The sequence below is a fragment of the Lissotriton vulgaris genome, chromosome 5, assembly GCF_964263255.1.
Source record: "Lissotriton vulgaris chromosome 5, aLisVul1.2, whole genome shotgun sequence".
NCBI classification, from domain to species: domain Eukaryota; kingdom Metazoa; phylum Chordata; class Amphibia; order Caudata; family Salamandridae; genus Lissotriton; species Lissotriton vulgaris.
The window spans coordinates 1,314,405,867-1,314,423,154 of record NC_141693.1 but is presented as its reverse complement, the minus strand read 5'-3'; the positions used below and the strand labels follow the sequence as shown (position 1 = coordinate 1,314,423,154).

At 48.0% G+C, this 17,288-nt stretch overlaps 1 protein-coding gene across 2 annotated transcripts in view; it reads left to right on the top strand.

The window, feature by feature from the left end:
* Positions 1 to 360: 360 nt before the first annotated feature.
* The window catches only part of TAF11 (TATA-box binding protein associated factor 11), a 338,944-nt gene continuing 322,016 nt past the window's right edge, over positions 361 to 17,288 (top strand). Inside the window, exons 1-2 of one of the 2 annotated variants that reach the window (XM_086923217.1) lie at positions 361 to 449; positions 743 to 1,005. In XM_086923217.1, the coding sequence (XP_086779343.1) occupies positions 820 to 1,005 (186 nt within the window). In that variant the 5' untranslated portion in view covers positions 361 to 449; positions 743 to 819. Of the gene's footprint in view, positions 469 to 742; positions 1,006 to 17,288 lie in introns of both variants that reach the window. The other variant, XM_086923218.1, reaches the window with a different exon arrangement.

The following is a 17,288-nucleotide window of genomic DNA, read 5'->3' as shown; positions in this document are numbered from 1 at the left end:
GCAAGGAATATATAAGGTTAGAAGGCTGTTTGGGCAGATTGCTCTTCTAAATAACTTCCTCGCATGAAGACGTACATTAGAGCAACAAGTAACCTAATTAGTGCTGGCATCGGGTTTCTACATGCAGGAATCTGGAGGCTAGTGCTGGCATCGGGTTTCTACATGCAGGAATCCTGAGGCGGGAGGCTAGCCTTCGAATCGGTAGTCTCCCGCATGAATCGGGAGGGTTGGCATGTCTGCTTTTCAGGTCCCAAAGGCGAGACCTATTGGCTATGCCAATGCTTGTTTTGGTTTACTGTTAGCCAAAATGGCTGCCAAGGCAACGAGAATAAGGACAAATCTCGGGCGTCGCGAGAACACGGTTTTCAGTGTGACGTCAGGTTAGTTTCGCTTTCTGTCGTATGTATCGGAAGCTTTTGGAATAGTTCACGGCGGGTTTAAGGCTTCTTGTGAGTTACGTTTATTACGGTAAATGCGATACATTTCCAGAAAGGAGTGCTCTGTAGTTCTGCATGTTTGTTTGTTTTATTATTTATTCTTGTTAGACCCTGTTACCTATGCGATCTTAAATAACCCTGGTGCCGCCTACCTGCGATATCAATTAATTTTACAACCACGACCAGAATGTATAGTTGAACGGTTTATTGTAGTGGGATATAACCCCAAACATCTCGTCTACTGCTGTTCCGTTGCGTAAAGTTAGTTCGCCTAAAACCTCTTCTTTTTTTTTTTTTTTTTGCAGGAATCATGTATTCTGTTATTTCGGAATCATGAGGTGGCCTCGCAGTCGGTGTTTGTAAATTGCGTAGGTAATGCACGATGGAAGATTCCAAGGAAGATGCTGTGAAAAAGACGGAGGACTCCAGTTCCACAGAACCTGCAAAACCTACTCCCGATGTTGACAATAGTACCACTGAGGATGTGGCTGTGCCAGTCGTCGTAAAAGAGGAGAACTCTCCTGCTATGCTTTCCATCAAGCGCGAGGAAAATGAAGAAGAAAACGATGTAAGTAATTGCTTTTTTGTGTGATCTTATGCTATACCATTATAACTTTAGCGGGACCCGAGCCTGTCGCAGGCATTTTTAACTAAGGTGGGGAGAGTATGACTTTTATCATAGCCCCAAACATTGATTCAGGGGTCATGGGCGGACAGACTGGTATTGCTGAGCCTTAGCTGTGTTAGTTAAGATAGTTAGCTACTGGTGTCTCCAGACCAGTCCTACGATGACTGCAAACTTGGCCAAGTACAATACTTTTCTACTTGGCTGTAATGTAAGGGTGACGTCGGCAGGCAGTCAAACGTTTCATAGGGAGGTAGTGTCCGGTGCTTGAGTTCAAACAACAGACAAAGTAACTTTAGTGTGAAGCTCAGTGTTCGTTTTAGAAGGAAAATAAACTATATTTAAATACACATCAGTTCTGATGTATACACAATTCAATTGGTTATTCATGTTTCCCAAATCAAATGCCCAGTTAATAATTGTTTTCGAGTCTCCCCTATCCCCTTTTGGTATAACGGGTTGGTGGCTGTTTCTCCCTACTCTTGAGCAATGGATGGCCGTATGTTGTGTTTGTACTGCCTGGTACCCACAATTAAAAACACATGTAGGCAGGCAGACTTGCGTATGTTGCTTTAATGTAATAATGCTGTACACAGGAACAGGTCTGTACAGTTCCACTGCACCCAGCAACTGTGTACCCGCAGAATGCTCAAAGCATTGGAATGCCAACAGAGTTCCATTCCAATGGAACAGAAGAAATACGTATCGTAACCCCCCCCCCCCCCCCCCAAATATTAATACATAACAAAATCCACCCCATATCCCCTATGCCAACAAAGGAGAGGGGAAAAAACCAAGAACTTACACTAACCCAAAAAATATATATTTAAACCCTTTATTTACCCATTGCATTTAATACTTAGCCCACAACATAATCTTTCAACCATCCAGGTAACTCCCTTCTTTTACCATTCTCAACTCCCACGCCCTGAAGGTGAACATCAGACTCCTATACTATGCTTCCACTAGTATCCTGCATCTCTTCACCCAACGCTGTATGTAACTCGCCAGAATCAGTCAATTTATCTTTGCTGACACCATCACACAGTGTAGAAGCTGAACCAACTGTCCCAGCCGGGCACGTGTCTTCAACCTCCAACCACTGAAAATCCTCACACTTCTTCACTTCCTTCTCACACATTTCTCTGCTACTCTCTTCAGGTTCCACACTTTATTACTGTTTACTCTGACTGCATTCTGCAGTACTTCCGCCATCTCCTCTGGTGTAAAAAATTGACTCTTGCCCTCTGGAACTTTATTCGGTTTTCTTACCCGCACCCAATCCTTGTCTGAACTGGTCTAGTTCCGTGTTTTTCATCATAGTTTGCCTTACTCCTGTCATTAATCTCTTTCAACCTCTTGCCCACCAAATCCGGTGATCATTGTTCCACTTTACTGTCACACAACCATGCTGGGTTGTATTTACTTCCCAGAATCCTTCCTATCATTATCACAAATGGTGACAGTCAAGTAGACTCATTGGTTGTCACTCTGTAAGCCCACATAGCTTTCCTTATTTCATTTCGCCAATCAAACCGCAGACTGGATAACACCTTTTAACCACCCGGTTAAATCTTTCTGCCATACAGTTCCCAATAGGATTGTAAAGGGAAGCAGTCTTATGTTTGATACCAAAATCTCTCAAAATAAGATTTGGCTGTATTGGAGACAAACTTCACTCAATTATCACCCAGATGTGTAGCTGGAATCCCCTCTGAGAGAAATGTTTCATCCATGGATCTTAAAGCTGTATTAGTGTCTGGGCTCCCTCCACTACACCCACGACTGGCCATCTGGAGAACAAATCAATCATTACAGTTACATACTCCTGCAATAGCCAACAAGGCCTAACCAATACACGACAACTCTTTCCCACGGCTGTTTTGCATTTAAACATTCACTCATCTGCTGAGTAATAACCATCACTTGCCCCCACAAACCTCTCAACTGCCACATCTGCCCCAATCCACCAAAATAGATCCTTCACAACTGCTTTGGTTCTCGCCACATCAAAATGCCGTTCATGATACAGTTCCATGATCAGGTCACTTAACACCTAAGGAGGAATTATCTTACTTCCTCTGAGAACTGAATCGTTCTCTGTAGAGAGCTCAGATCTAAACTCCCAAAACAGCCCTAGAGGCTTCTTGAGCTGTTCTTTTCTAGGTCCACCTTCACACTTGCACTTTATAATCTCATGTAAGACAATGTCGTTGCCATGCTCTCTCATCCAGTCTTCCTTTTTTTTATTGCAGGTGTGCCACAATCATATTCTAAAGCCACCTTAAAATAATCCCAAGTGTCATCGTCGTACTCATCATGACATCCCAGACAAGCAATCTGCTACAAATTGTCCATGCTGGGCACATACACAATATGTTAAACGTAGTCCTTCATTCGCATGAACAATCGTGCAATTATCCTTTCAGTAGTTAGTAACTTCACTACAGGCTTATGGTCACACTGGATCGTTATAGGTTTGCCCCACACAAATGCACGAAAATCATCTAAAGCCCATGCACACACTAACACTTCCTTCTCATTAATTAGATACTTTTCTTCAGCAGGAGCGAGCGGTCTTAAGACAAACAAAATTATAGTTTAATTTCCTTTAGCATTCTTCTGTGCCAATTCCGCTCCCAAACCTTTATTACTAGAACCTGTAGTTCTAAAACATTCGCAATTCCGGATCAAAACTACCCAGTGCAGGTACATTAAACCATGTCTTGTATGATTCAGCAGAATTCCTCCTCACACTGCAAATCCCTTACAAACCTTACATTCTTTTTTAATAATTGCCTTATGTTGTACATCTTCTCCAAAAAATCAGAAATACATTTGGCACAATACTCTGCCATACCAAGGAAAGGTCTTACTTCATCTTTACTGACAGGTGCTAAGGCTTCCAAAATTAGGCAGTATTGGACTGTTGCCTCCCAGACCATTACTCACATTTTACTAGAGGAAACCAAAACATTGTTTCCTCTGTTGTCTTTAATTAGACCTGCTGTTTCTTCATCCATTCATCCAGATTGTGCACTCCTGAATATCACGCCTATGTATGTGACTTTTTTGTCATTATTCTGAAATGGATCACTGAAACTTTTCATCAATTATAGCATATTTTTCTTTTTGCCTTTTTAACAGAAAATATTTTTTTAAAGAAAACATACTTGTACCCTTGTAGGCATAATGATGAGACAAAACTCATTAAAAAAATGACTTACGTGACAACATTTCTTAGGTACATATAAAGGATTAATCCTAAAAACAAATACTATACATTTAAAATACAATTCATGGATGAATTTGTGGGCATGCAATAGAACATGTGCAGTTGCTTGTCTAGTGTCCTGAAAGGTGTTATCGTTGGGACCTCTACTGCTTGTGTCCTCTCTGTGTGTAGTGTTGAGCACTCCTGCTGGGCCCTATTGTAGAAGGGGTCAGAGCACAAATTTGTACTGGGATCCCAGATTCCATCTCTGAGGGCACTTCTATTGTACACACAATGCGTCAATTTATGGTCGCTCTTAATTCTGTTTATGTTTGCGCCTACGTATTTCGACTGGCAAAGATGCAGTGCAAAGCGCTGCTCACTGGGCTAGAGATTTTGTAGGAGAGTAGATTTGAGAAGTGGACTTGAAGCCCCGTCCCTCATTTTCATTGGCTGCCGTCACCTTTTATGCTAAACAGTGGCCTGCCATTGGAAATGAGGGTTTTTTTGGTGACACCCTTTCGCCTTTTTGTTCGGCTGATCCTGACTGGCTCGTCTGCTTTGCGGCTGTCGCAAAGCACTTTTTTTTTATCTTTATGGGGCCATGTTGATTGAAGCTTTTATTCGATAAGCAAGATATCTTGTAAACGTACACAAAATACAGCAATTACAAAACTAAAAAAAACATTTTTAAAAAGCAATATTGGATGTACATTTAAGAAAGATAAAAGGACATGTAATGCCAGAATAAATTAGCTAAAAACGAATTAAACAGCTATTGACAGTCTCTTGCATCGGATCAACCAAATATGCTTTAAAAATTTGGCTACACCACAAACAATGGGGGGGGAAGTGTCCGTCATTAGGATGCGAAGGGCTACCAGATAACTACGCGTACCCATATTGCGGCAAAGGGGTTTGAGCCAAAAGCTCCTGGGTTTAGCATAGTCCGGGCATTCGAACAGGATATGCGGAATAGACTCTATCCTAGTGGAACAACGGGCACAAGAAGGGGACATGTGGGCACCTGATTTCCACTTTGACACCAGGTCCCCAACTGGAAGGGAGCCCACTCTGAATTTAAAATACAGTGCTCGATCAGCTGGAAGGGTGATTAGGTCCAGGTAAGGCTCGTAAACTACTACATCTTTTATTGTTAAAAAGGCAGCTGTAGATTTACAATGTCCAGAATTTATAACGAACTGATCCGCAACCCAATTCCAGTATAATCTTTTCAGAACCTCTTTTGGTGGAGCCAATCTTGATGACCAACAGTCCCCCAGCCCAATTTCCTCCAAGAGTTTTTTGGTGTCTCTCAACCACTTAATCTTCGCCCAACCGCCCAAGCTCATTATCTCAGCCAACCCTTCAGCATAAGATTTTAGCTCATCACCCCTCCAAATACGTGTCCATAAGAGAAGTGGACGAAGCCGGGCTTGGTCTTTAATATTCTTACAACCTGTGTCCAACAGCACAGGCACTGTTGGAGTGCTCGGAGGGATGGCGATTAAAGATTTCAAAAACTTGCTCTCTGCTGTTGCCAGGGAGTCCAGACAGCAATGCCCCCACAGCTCTGCCCCATACAAGGCTGATGTTACTCCCTTAGCCTTGTAGATGTCAATTGCTGGGGCAAGCGACCTCCTCGGTGATGCCCGGAATTCCCTCAGAAGGGCACCTCCTACTCTCTTATGGTTCAAGACCATCTTGGCAATGTGGGGTGAACAGTTCATGCTATCAGTAATCCGTATTCCAAGGTAATCAAATTCGGATACTTTCTCCAAGGGAACAGAATTGAGAATAGGTGGGCGGCCCAGTTTCCTTGGAGGGTTTAGGATTAAAAACTTGGTTTTATCCACGTTGATTACTAAGCCCCTTGAAACGCAAAAGTTCTGAAAGCGAGTTAGCAACTTCTGGAGGCCTTGCGGAGTCTTGGAAATCAAGAGCGTATCGTCCGCAAAAAGTAGGGTTGGGATCCGCACTCCCCCGAGACAGGGAGCGTCAGCTGGTTCTTGCTGGAGATATTCCACCACCCCATTCACATATAGTGAGAAGAGGGTGGGCGCTAGGACGCATCCCTGTCTCACACCCCTAGACACTGGGATTTTCTCTGTTAACTCTCCATTTCTCCCCCAGCGAACCTGAGCAAAGGTGTGGGCGTGAAGGCTAATAAGGAGGGACAAGATGTAAGGAGGCAATCCCAGCCCACAGAGCACCCTCCATAACTCCTCCCGGGGAACTAGGTCAAAGGCAGTCCTCAGATCTATAAAAGCCAGGTATAGACTGCCCTTGCCTAGCTCCACCACCTTCCAGCCAAGGAGTGCTAGCCTAAACACCTGCTCTATCGTCCCCATTCCTGCCCGAAAACCTGCCTGGAAGTCTGATAATATTTTATTTGGAGTCAATGAGGCTTATGGGGCGGTAGTTCCCCGGAATTTCTCTGCTTCCTTTTTTTTATAAACCGGGACCACCACCGCCCCCTTCCAGGAATCGGGCACTGGCCCCCCCTTCATAATATCATTGAGGAGTGCTGCAATAACCCTTCCCCACGCCACTGGATATGCCCGCATGAGATCCCCCGGTAGGCCATCTGGACCTGCTGCCTTCCGGGGGGCTACCCACCCGATTACCTTTTCGATCTCTAAAGGTGTAAAGAGATTATAGCCATGGGGTTCAGATACTAGTGGGGGGGATCACCCTGACATTTAGTTCCCCATCCGCCGGGAGGTATAGAGCCCCAAAGTGTTTTACCCAGCTTTGTGGGGGAATATTACAGGATCTCATGACTTCGTCGGGCCTGTTCCGGGAGCCTACAAGGTTCCAAAAACCCCTTGAGTCTTTACTTTTGCTAGCAAGGAGTAAGTCCTCCCAACATTTCTCTTCCCACTCCTTCCCAGCAAATTTAAGGGATCTATTGTAAGCCTTCCTTGCTTCCAGTATATCACGGTGGGATTTGTGTTTCACTGCCTCTACAAGTCTTGATTTGTGTTCCCTACATATTTGTGTGTACCAACCGTTACCTTGCTTTACACCTCTTTTATTTCCTGCCTTACTAGAGGGGATGGTAAACACATTTGTCAGAGTCTCTGCTAAAGAGACAAAGACCCCGCTGGCCCTACCCACCCCATCCGGGAGGGACCCCAGATCTAACAGTGCTTGATCTAAAAGGGTTGAGATTTCTCCAACCCTTTCCTCCGAGAGGACCAATTTAGCCCATTTTAGATGCCTTCCACAGAGAGAGACTACCGACTCATCAGGGGGAGCTACTGTGGGATTAATGGGACCCTTCTTAGGAAAACACCACCACTGGGCCATGGTCAAGGAAAGTGGGTTGTGATCGCTTTCAATCGTCGGGACCACAACCATGTCCCTCACCTGGCTCCACAAACATATATCTAATAAAATGTAGTCGATTCTAGAAGTGTGTCCTGGTCTATTATAGGTGTGAGCCCCCCCCCCTATCTGAATTTGTCCTCCCATTCACTGCCCTTAGATTTAGTTCAAGACTCAGGGTGTATAACTGTAACGCCACCTCTGACCATCTCCTAATGGGTGGAATCTCCAGGGCTGGGATCCCTATCTTAGCATCCTCCTCATCCTGGTCTAGGGCAACATCCGAGCCCAAGGGCTCGAACATGCAGTTCATGTCTCCCGCGACCAGGATACACGACTTGTGTGGAGTTGTGCTCAAAAGGCTCTCGAGAAGAGATAATACAGTGGACTTCCTCCCGCCCTTAGTCCCTCTGGCGTACACGTTATAAATATTCAGTATTGTTCGGCCCCTGGGATCTCTTAAAATAATATTTTGGATGTCAGGGCAGCCTGTCTGTGACTCCTCTATTCTGCAGTCTAGGGAAGCTGCTACCCATATGAGCAGGCCACCCGATGGGCGTCCTCTCCCTGATTCCGAGATTAGCGCAGGCACAAAGTAGGAGGAGAATCCCACCCTATGTACCGACTCCAAACTCCAGGTCTCCTGGAAAATGCATATGGCGTGCTCATCCACCAAAGCATTCCAGTCTGGGAGAGCCAACTTTCTTGCGATCCCTGCGACATTCCAGCTGAAAACCTTGAAGACTCGGTCCGTCACAGCTGGTGTGTCGCTGACAGTAAGAACACTACTGTCCACAGACCTCACAGGAGGAACATGCAAGTTACAATCCAGAGGAATGGGCAGAGAGACTACCAACCCACTGTCGCTTGCAGTTAAGGGTGAAACTATTCGAGGTGGTGGTGCTGTCATTGAGCCTATTCTATTGCCAATTACCATATCTGTAACGGCAATTTCCCTCGTATCGCCCCCCTACAGTCAACAATTCCCTGTCCCCCACGGGGGGTTCAGCCCGCTGTGCCCAAGACCCCCAGCCCAGCGTGGGTCCCAGTTTTGGCCATCGCCAGGTGTACTAGTGCCCGCCAAAGGTGACATAGCAATTGGCCTGGGGTAAAAAAAGGTTAAATCCACTACTTTAACCCCTACCGCATCCATGCTTTTTATAGGGCCACAGATGGTGCTCACTACTCTGGGATCTTGAAAGTTTATTATTACACAATCCCCCTCCTGTGTTTTTTTTCCCTTGGCCTACCCACCCTACTCTGCGGACACTTAAAATTAGCCCATCCACACCAGTCGGGATTGGCTTGTTTGACTTTAGCCAGTGGATACACTTATTCTTAAGACTGGTGATTCTCCAACTGGTCTTCCTTCAATGGAGGGACTTTACTAATACGGCAACAAAAGGGTGGCAATCTGGTGGGAGATTAATGGGGGGGATCCGCCGTGGGAATTTGCAGGGCGCCACTGTGGTAACAACTGAGACTACAGGTTGAGGGGCAGTTTTGGCGACCGATTCTGTCGCTGCTCCCTTGCCTTTGTCTTGTGTACCAGGTGCTTGACTAACTTTAACCTTCCCTCTGCTTACCTGGGGCTGCAATTGTGGTGTTGGTTTTGGTGTAGTTTTGGCAACCTCAGAGGATGTTACCATTCCCTTTTGTTGGGGCCCTACTTTTGGTGGGGGAGGAATTTTAGGAACTGGAGCTTGCACTCTGCTAGTTTCAGCCTTATTTGTCCTATTTGGAGGATTAGAGTCCGCCTGTAGTGGCAAGGAAGCTACTGGGGGCATACTCCCCTTTAGTCCCATGTCCTGGTTCTCACTCACTCTTTTGTGCTGTTTGATTGTAGATTTAAGTGAGAAAAAGCCGTTGAGGGTAGATTGCTCTAATTTATCTATTCTAGCCCCCAAACCCTTAACCGGGGTCAACAGGGGCATCAAGAGACTGTTTACCCTCTCCATAATGCTGTCAATAGTCTTGGGGTCAATAAATGTGGGGACATTAACAGCACTATTACTAGGGGACGGACAGTTATTTTGACCCGTGGGTGTGTCCACAGAACCCCCCCTCCACCCCAGCCTTATCCTCTGGGACCGGCCCCTTTACGTCTTTCCCGCCCTGCCCAAAAGACTTTCTTGGTCGCTTGTAGAGCGCGGCCTGTCTCACCAGCCTACCCTTATTAGAGCTGGCTGCCTTTTTGTTTTTGGCCCTTTTACTCTGCCCACTTGAGTCATACACAGATGGCACCCCAACTTGGTTTACTGTGTTGGGAGCGGGTGGAGTTGGCAATAATATCTGAGTTGTACCTTTATTTGGGAGTTCAGGTGGATGTAATGTACTTGTGCCACCCTCTTCCACAACGCCACTAGGAAGAAGCGCAGCCAAATGTTCCAACCTGTCTATATTTTTCCCTATTTCTACCATCTGAGGGGGGTCTACAGGGCCGTCCAGGACAACATGGGGAGCAGATTGGACCCGCTCGCAAGCCGGTGACAAGGCCTGGGCTGCAGCCCCCAGTGAGGAGCGTCTAGAAGGGAGATAGACCTCGGAGAGTCGGCGTTCGGACATGGCGATCTCCTTTTCAATGACCGCCGCCACTCTGGTTATGAAACGGTCCATAGTTCCAATCACTGGGCTCCCACCAGCAGCTCCCCTTTCGCCCTCACTCCTGAGTAATTTACCAGAACGGGTTGACATGATGAGAGGTACACCTTAGGAAATCGCACACAACCCACCAGGGCCCCGGGCTGGATGGAAGAGACGTGGCCCAGCCCAGCCTCTGTCAGCCCCTGACTGCCACAGACTGCCCACCCTTTGCTCGGGCTTCGCTCGGCGTCCCGCTCGCGTCCCGCTGAGCGTCGTGCAGATCGTAAAGTAGGGACGTTGCAGGCGGGGGGGCGTGTCTGGCAGTGGGCGCGTCCGTGTGCACCTGTGGAACGCAGGGACTCCTGGACTTCCGAGTCCCTGCTGCACGCGCCGTTGATGTTTTCGTGCTCCTCCCGGTTTCCTGCGCCTCAGCAGCAGCGCCCCTCACTGAAGCCGCGAAGCGGCACCCGCAGAGCGGGTGCGGCGAGCGGTGGCAGCAACAGCAGGACCCAAGGGCAGAGGCCAAGATAAGCGCTGCAACCTCCTCCGCAATACACCCAGGTAGATCGCTAGGTTTCTGGTGTCCGGGTAAAGATAAAAGATTGATACTTGTTTAGGTACTGCCCTGACTTTGGGTTGTATGTTTTTAGCACTATGGGAGCACGCTCTAGTGCCTGGGAAGTATGGCATGCTACAGTAACAGAAGGTACTTTGGTTGTGACATCACTACACTAGACACATCCATGACAGTCATTGAATTATTAAATAATTTCTCACTGGTCTTAATAACGCCGGTATCGTTTTAGATATTTATTCGACTATTATTGGTCGCCCATGAACTGCTACATTCCTCAAATCTGCCTTTTAATGGTTCCAAGATGAACTTTAAAACAAACTCTAGGTTCAGACAAAGTATTGTTCCCTTTTATTTACAAGTTATTAGTGGCCCCTCAGCCCTGGCTTGCCTCGTTTGCACCAATAAATACAAACGGATTAGCAATTTTCTAATCGGGGAAAATATGTGTTTTCCTTTTTCTTATTACTCATTTTCAATTTCTAAATATAAAAATAGAAATTAACAGCATATATTAATACAATACAAAATGTAGTCACAAGATATCTTAATAAAAAATATATATCTATATCCCTGGACACTTCTGGTTTATCTGAGTAACAATACTTGAGCGCTCTCTAACAAAGCATGTCCATAGTGGGTCCAGGGGGGCTAGATTCATGCCAATCTCTGGGGAAAACCACAAACTTTCAAAATGAGTTCCATTCAGTTTCATTGCCTGTGAAGGTGTATACATAACTCCAGTAACCTACCCAAACTAGCGCAGCCCACTCTAAAGCAATCCAATCACACAACATACTCCCATATGGCTCCAAGAATCCCTACACTGAAGTCCATTATCTCCCGAAGTGGCCCAGACCAAAGGTAGGGCTGTTTAATAACATGGGGATGCACAGAGCTACCCAGGGGCCCCATGCGATGCCAGAGGCCTTCATACAGCCCAGGCTTTAAATATCTGTTCTTTGCATGACCTGCCTGAAGAACTCAAAATTCAAAAAGTGAAACTACCTGCACCAGATTGCAAACTGCTACTGTACATAACAATACTGGCGGTTTCATAGCGCCTGTGGTGTCGATGACATGTTGGCCCCTGCCAGTGCATGCTCTTTACACCTTATGCTTTATGGGGGAAGAAATGGGGATGCACTTTCGTACACCTGTTTGACGTCAGCATATTTGCTGGTAGCACTGGACGATGAAGAAAGCAGACCTCAGGACACGGCAGACTACTGATGACCGCTTCACACAATACATGGGGCAGCTTGCAGTTACAAGTGCAGAAGCTCCCCCTACGGCGCACCAGCATTACAGCGCACGCTATTGATGGACAGGGAAACTTAAACAAGGCGTTTGATTTCAATGCAGAATGAGTGATTCCAAACATGGGGCTCATCGTTAACAAGTGTTCGACAGGCGGTCTCGGAGCTGCCAAGCGGCCCGTGTCAGGGGACACTCATTCACCCACCTATATTGGCGTGGTAAAATAAATATAACCTGTGCAAACACACATTTTAAGTGAGGGACAGCCCAGCAGCAAATTGCAGCTGCCAGGCCCTACTAAAAAGGGGCGGGAAAAAAAATGGCAAAGCGGGCGGGAATAAATTACCAGAGCAAGAGGGGAGAAAGAGATGCTTGGTGTGATTTATGAGCAGCGGGTCCAGCCGTGGAGTCGATGCACCGCCGTAAAAAGGAAGGGAGTGTGACTTGGAATTATGCCAGTAGAATAAACGACAAAGCAGGTATCAAAAATTCAAGATGAGCAGGACTTTTAGTCTGTGTGTCCCTTTGAATTAATGAAAAACACAGAACCCCTCTCGAGGGTATAAATAAAGTGAAAACTACACGTATCGCAATGCCTTGCTGAAGAGAGCACACCAGAGGCTGATTTAATGAACAGAGCAGGAAGTGCCAATTGTGGGCTCCGAATTATGTGATTTTATTTTCGTGTCTTTGAGAAAGGAGAAAGGTTCTCTGAAACGTGTCAGGCAGTGAATGGGAAAAAGCCTCAAACTAAAATGCTTGCTTTCTTCGAATAAATGTTGGTGTTTAACCTACCTGTGTGGAGTGCGGGCTCACTCGCAGAGCACATTTGGGTGATATATATGAGATTGATAAAGGCTGCTGAGTTAGCCGAAACGCATCTCCTCATTCTCTGGGTCGAGGGAGGCTCTTTTAAATAAAGAAGCCTTATTCCTTCAGCCTATATGTATGTGTGTGTGTGTGTGTGTGTGTGTGTGTATATATATCACGTGGATGCTCGAAACACGCCCGTGAAAGGTTGAAATAAAAATCTTGCCTTGCCTGAAGCCGAGGGGTCAGTCTCTTCATTTCGCTGCAGTGGTGGAGGTTGTGAAGATTCCTGATAGAGATATATATATATATATATATATATATATATATATATATATATATCCAAATAATTTACCGTCTTTACTCACAGACAGAGAGTCGAGGCCCAGATTAGCTTTTCAAGTGCTTTTATTCAGCAACACTAGCACTCAACGCGTTTCGCAGCCTCCGCCGCTTTCTCACGAGTGAGAAAGCGGCGGAGGCTGCGAAACGCGTTGAGTGCTAGTGTTGCTGAATAAAAGCACTTGAAAAGCTAATCTGGGCCTCGACTCTCTGTCTGTGAGTAAAGACGGTAAATTATTTGGATTGAACGGGGCGAGGCGAAACCCCGTCGAGGCCCGCCACAAACGAAGAGGCGCTGGCATGATTTTCGCTAAGCTGTTTGGATATATATATATATATATATATATATATATATATATATAAACACACACACACACATACACTTCAGGAACATCTTCACTATTAAATACAACGCTATGCTCAAATCCCTTCAATTTTCCCAAAGTTATTTCAAAGACCTTTGGAAATCTTCCTAAAATGTTGATTCTTATGGAACTTGGCTCTATCTCCAACACTTTTTATGTATAAACTGTGTTTATTGCGCTGCAAAATCTGTGCATCATACCAATATGCTTCACAAACTGGCGTGGCGTCAACATTCAGCCCAACCAGCGTCAATACAGCTGTTAGGAACATAGCAGAACAAGGAAAAGGGAGAGAAGAATAATTGGACATTTGCGTGTTGCGGACCCTATTCCGGAGCCCAGGTGATGTTAAAGTGTCTTCAAAGCACCCTCGGCGGCGCCGTGGAGCAAGGGGCCACCACCCCGGGGTAACGGCTCCTGCAATCGGGTCTGCGTCGAGGCAGCTTAGTGGTGCCCAAAAAAGGTAAAAAGTATCAAAACCAACCTAAACTTCCCTCACCCCGGTTCTAGGTCCAGTTCCCTAACTCGTAACAGTAGCCTCTCAGGTCTCAGTGTTCGCGGCAGCCGGTTGTGACAGCCGCAAAAGGCGTAAATATCTGGGGCAGGTCACTTCTCTAAATTCAGAAGCCAGAATTGTCAAGAAGGGTTGCCATAATTCTGGGTGTTTGTCACCTTCCCCCTTAGCAATCGGTGACAGTTTCTCCATCCCTAGGACGTACCAAAGACGGTGCAACCAGCCCTGAAAAGTGGGGACATGCGTAGTGCGCCAATTGGTGAGGATGTTTTGCGTTGCCGATCCCAAGGCTATAGCTATCAACCTGCCTCTGTGGGAGCGTAGGGGGTAAGTGATGGGGTTGGGAGAACCCAGCAACACATATGCGGGGAACCTCGGGATGGTAGTGTCTAAGTGTAGATCTACTTCATCTAGCACCTGATTCCAATAAGCCTGCAGGTGCGAGCAGTCCCACAGCAGATGCACCAGTGTACCCCTCTCCCCTCAGCCCCGCCAGCAGGGCGCGTCTCGTGTGTGGTCCATCTCGTGGAGTTTTTCAGGGGTATAGTACCAGTATGTGGCCAATTTAGTGAGAGTGTCCGTTAGTCCCATGTGGTGTGCGGAATGACGGGCCCTGTAACAAATGCCTTCCCACTCTTTATTGCTCAGTGTGCGCCCCAGATCCCTCTCCCATCGCGCCCTCCCTGCATTGTAAATATGTGTGTATCTGGCCAGTAACATGCGGTAAAGATCCGATATCAAGCCACGGTCGCTCTTTCTAGAAAGCAACCAATATTCGTAATCGCTGAGTCTGCGGTCAGCCCCTTCTCTAACAGTGGGGTGGAGCGCCCAATGTCGCACCTGGAAGTAGCGAAGACGTTCCTCCTCCGGCAGACCAAATACCCGGCGAAAGGCATCAAAGGGGATAGCTCCCTCCTTGGCGTAGATGTGGGACAGCACTTTGCAACCCGCCGGGCCCCACTTCGCTAAAGCCACCACATCCATGCCGGGGCCAAAGTCCGGGTTGGATACTAGCGGTGTCAGCGGGGACGGGAAGGACGTTAGGTTATGTGGTATGTTCACTTGATCCCACACTTCCAGGGGCGTCCTCGTGATGAAGGAGGCATAGAGATTCGGGGGCCGATGGCGCCGCCGCAGGAAGGGCACCTCCTGCAGCGTGCGGCCCGCGACCGCCTGGTCCTGGAAGAGCCAGTGCTTCTTCGATTCCCATTTGCTCCACTCTACTAGTGTCCGTAACTGCGCCGCTCGGAAGTAGAGGAGCAGGTCCGGGAGGCCCAACCTTCCTTGTTCAGGAGGTAGCATCGCCAAGCGGAGCTTCATGCGCGGGCGCCGCCCGTTCCATATGAAGTGGGCCAGTTCAGCCTGGGTTTGACGGATCCACCCCTCAGGCGGCCGCATAGGGACAGCTCTGAATAAGTACAGAATTTGCGGCAGGACCTTCATTTTAATCGCTGCCACTTTGCCAAGCCAGGACAGTGGAAGGTGTTTCCACCTGCCCAACTCCGATTGTATTGTGTGTCTAAGTTGCGCATAATTGAGGCGGACCGTGCCTTGCAGGGTAGGTGCTAGTTTGATCCCCAGATAGGGGACCGCCTCCGATGCCCACGGGAAGGGGAAGAGACCCTGCAGGAGCGCCCTCGTGGACGCCTCCAAGGAGAGATCAAGCGCCACCGATTTGGTGAGGTTGACCTTAAAACCAGCCACCCCCGCAAAGGAGTCAAGTACCGCTACACAGGCCGGGAGGGACTCACGGGGGGCGGAGAGGGACAACAGGACATCGTCCGCGTATAAGCTGATGGTGAGTATGAAGGCCCCCATCTTGATACCGCGAATCTCCGGGGTAAGCCGTATCACCTGTGCCAGGGGTTCCATATATAAGGCGAACAGTAAGGGGGAAAGGGGACATCCTTGCCACGTTCGATAGGGAAGCGGGGCGACGAGTACCCATTGACCCGTACCGTCGCCGAGGGCCTTGAATAACAGTTGAGGACCCATGCGTGGAAACGGTCACCGAGACCGGCCCTCATCAGAACCTGCTCCAGGTACGGCTAGTGGACACGGTCAAAGGCCTTTTCCGCGTCTATGAACAGTAACATATATTCCCCCTCCGTGCGCGTGGCCTTTTCTATAAGGTGTAATGCCCTCTTGGTGTTGTCGATTGTTTGGCGTTCCGAGATAAACCCTGTCTGGTCCGGGTCGATCAGTGTCGGCATTATCGGTCCGAGTCTCGTGGCGAGGATACTCGTGTAGAGCTTTAAATCTACATTGAGAAGCGATATGGGCCGATATGCCGCGCAGCTCGTTTTGTCCTTCCCCGGTTTAGGGATCACGGAAATGGTGGCATCTAGTAAATCCTCTGTAATCGCCCCTGGTTCAGAGAAGTGATTGAAGAGAGTGGTAAGCAACGGCACCACTTGTACACAGAATGTTTTATAAAAAAGGGCCGTAAGGCCGTCCGGTCCCGGGGCTTTCCCCAGCCTGAGCCTGGAGATGGCCGATATCACTTCCTCGGGTCGTATGTCGCCTTCCAGGGCTGCCGCTTGGTCTGTGGCGAGCACCGGTAGTCGAGCAAAATCCAGAAAGGTGTCACCCGCTGCCGGATCTAACGTCTCCCCCGAGTATAATGTAGTGTAAAAAGTGCTGAAGGCTGTCGCGATGTCTCTATCCTCTGTGGCCATGCCACCTCCGGCCGTCCTGATTTCCTGCACCGCCTGACGCTGACGCTTCTCTCTGAGTGCCAGCACCTATCCCCCCCCCGTGTAGTACATGTGACGCACCCTCAAAGCAGCGAACTCCGCCCTGTCCTGATCCAACGCACTCAGTTGTTTCCTAGCCAGTGTTAGCTGCCTCCAGACCCTCTGTGCGCAACTCCGTTGGTGCCTGCCCTCTAGTTCCCTGACCTTCTGCGTTCGTTCCTCCCTCTTCTCCGTGCGTTCTTTGTTCTCTGCCGCAGCTAAGGCTATGAATTCCCCCCTGAGGACTGCCTTCAGGGCCACCCAGTGTGTGGTCGGGGAGGTGTCTGCGGTGGTGTTCTGTAGCAAGTAGTCGTGGATTGCCCCTATTATTTTCTCCGGGACCTCTTTGCGGTGCAGCAGTGTATCTCGTAGGCGCCAGCACCGGGGAGGTCGCTGCACCGGGGGGAAGAGAAAAGTCGCCAGCAGGGGCGCATGATCAGAAAGGGATGCTACCCCTATCTCTACTGCGGAGGTCAGGGCATGCAAGGAGGTGGATGCT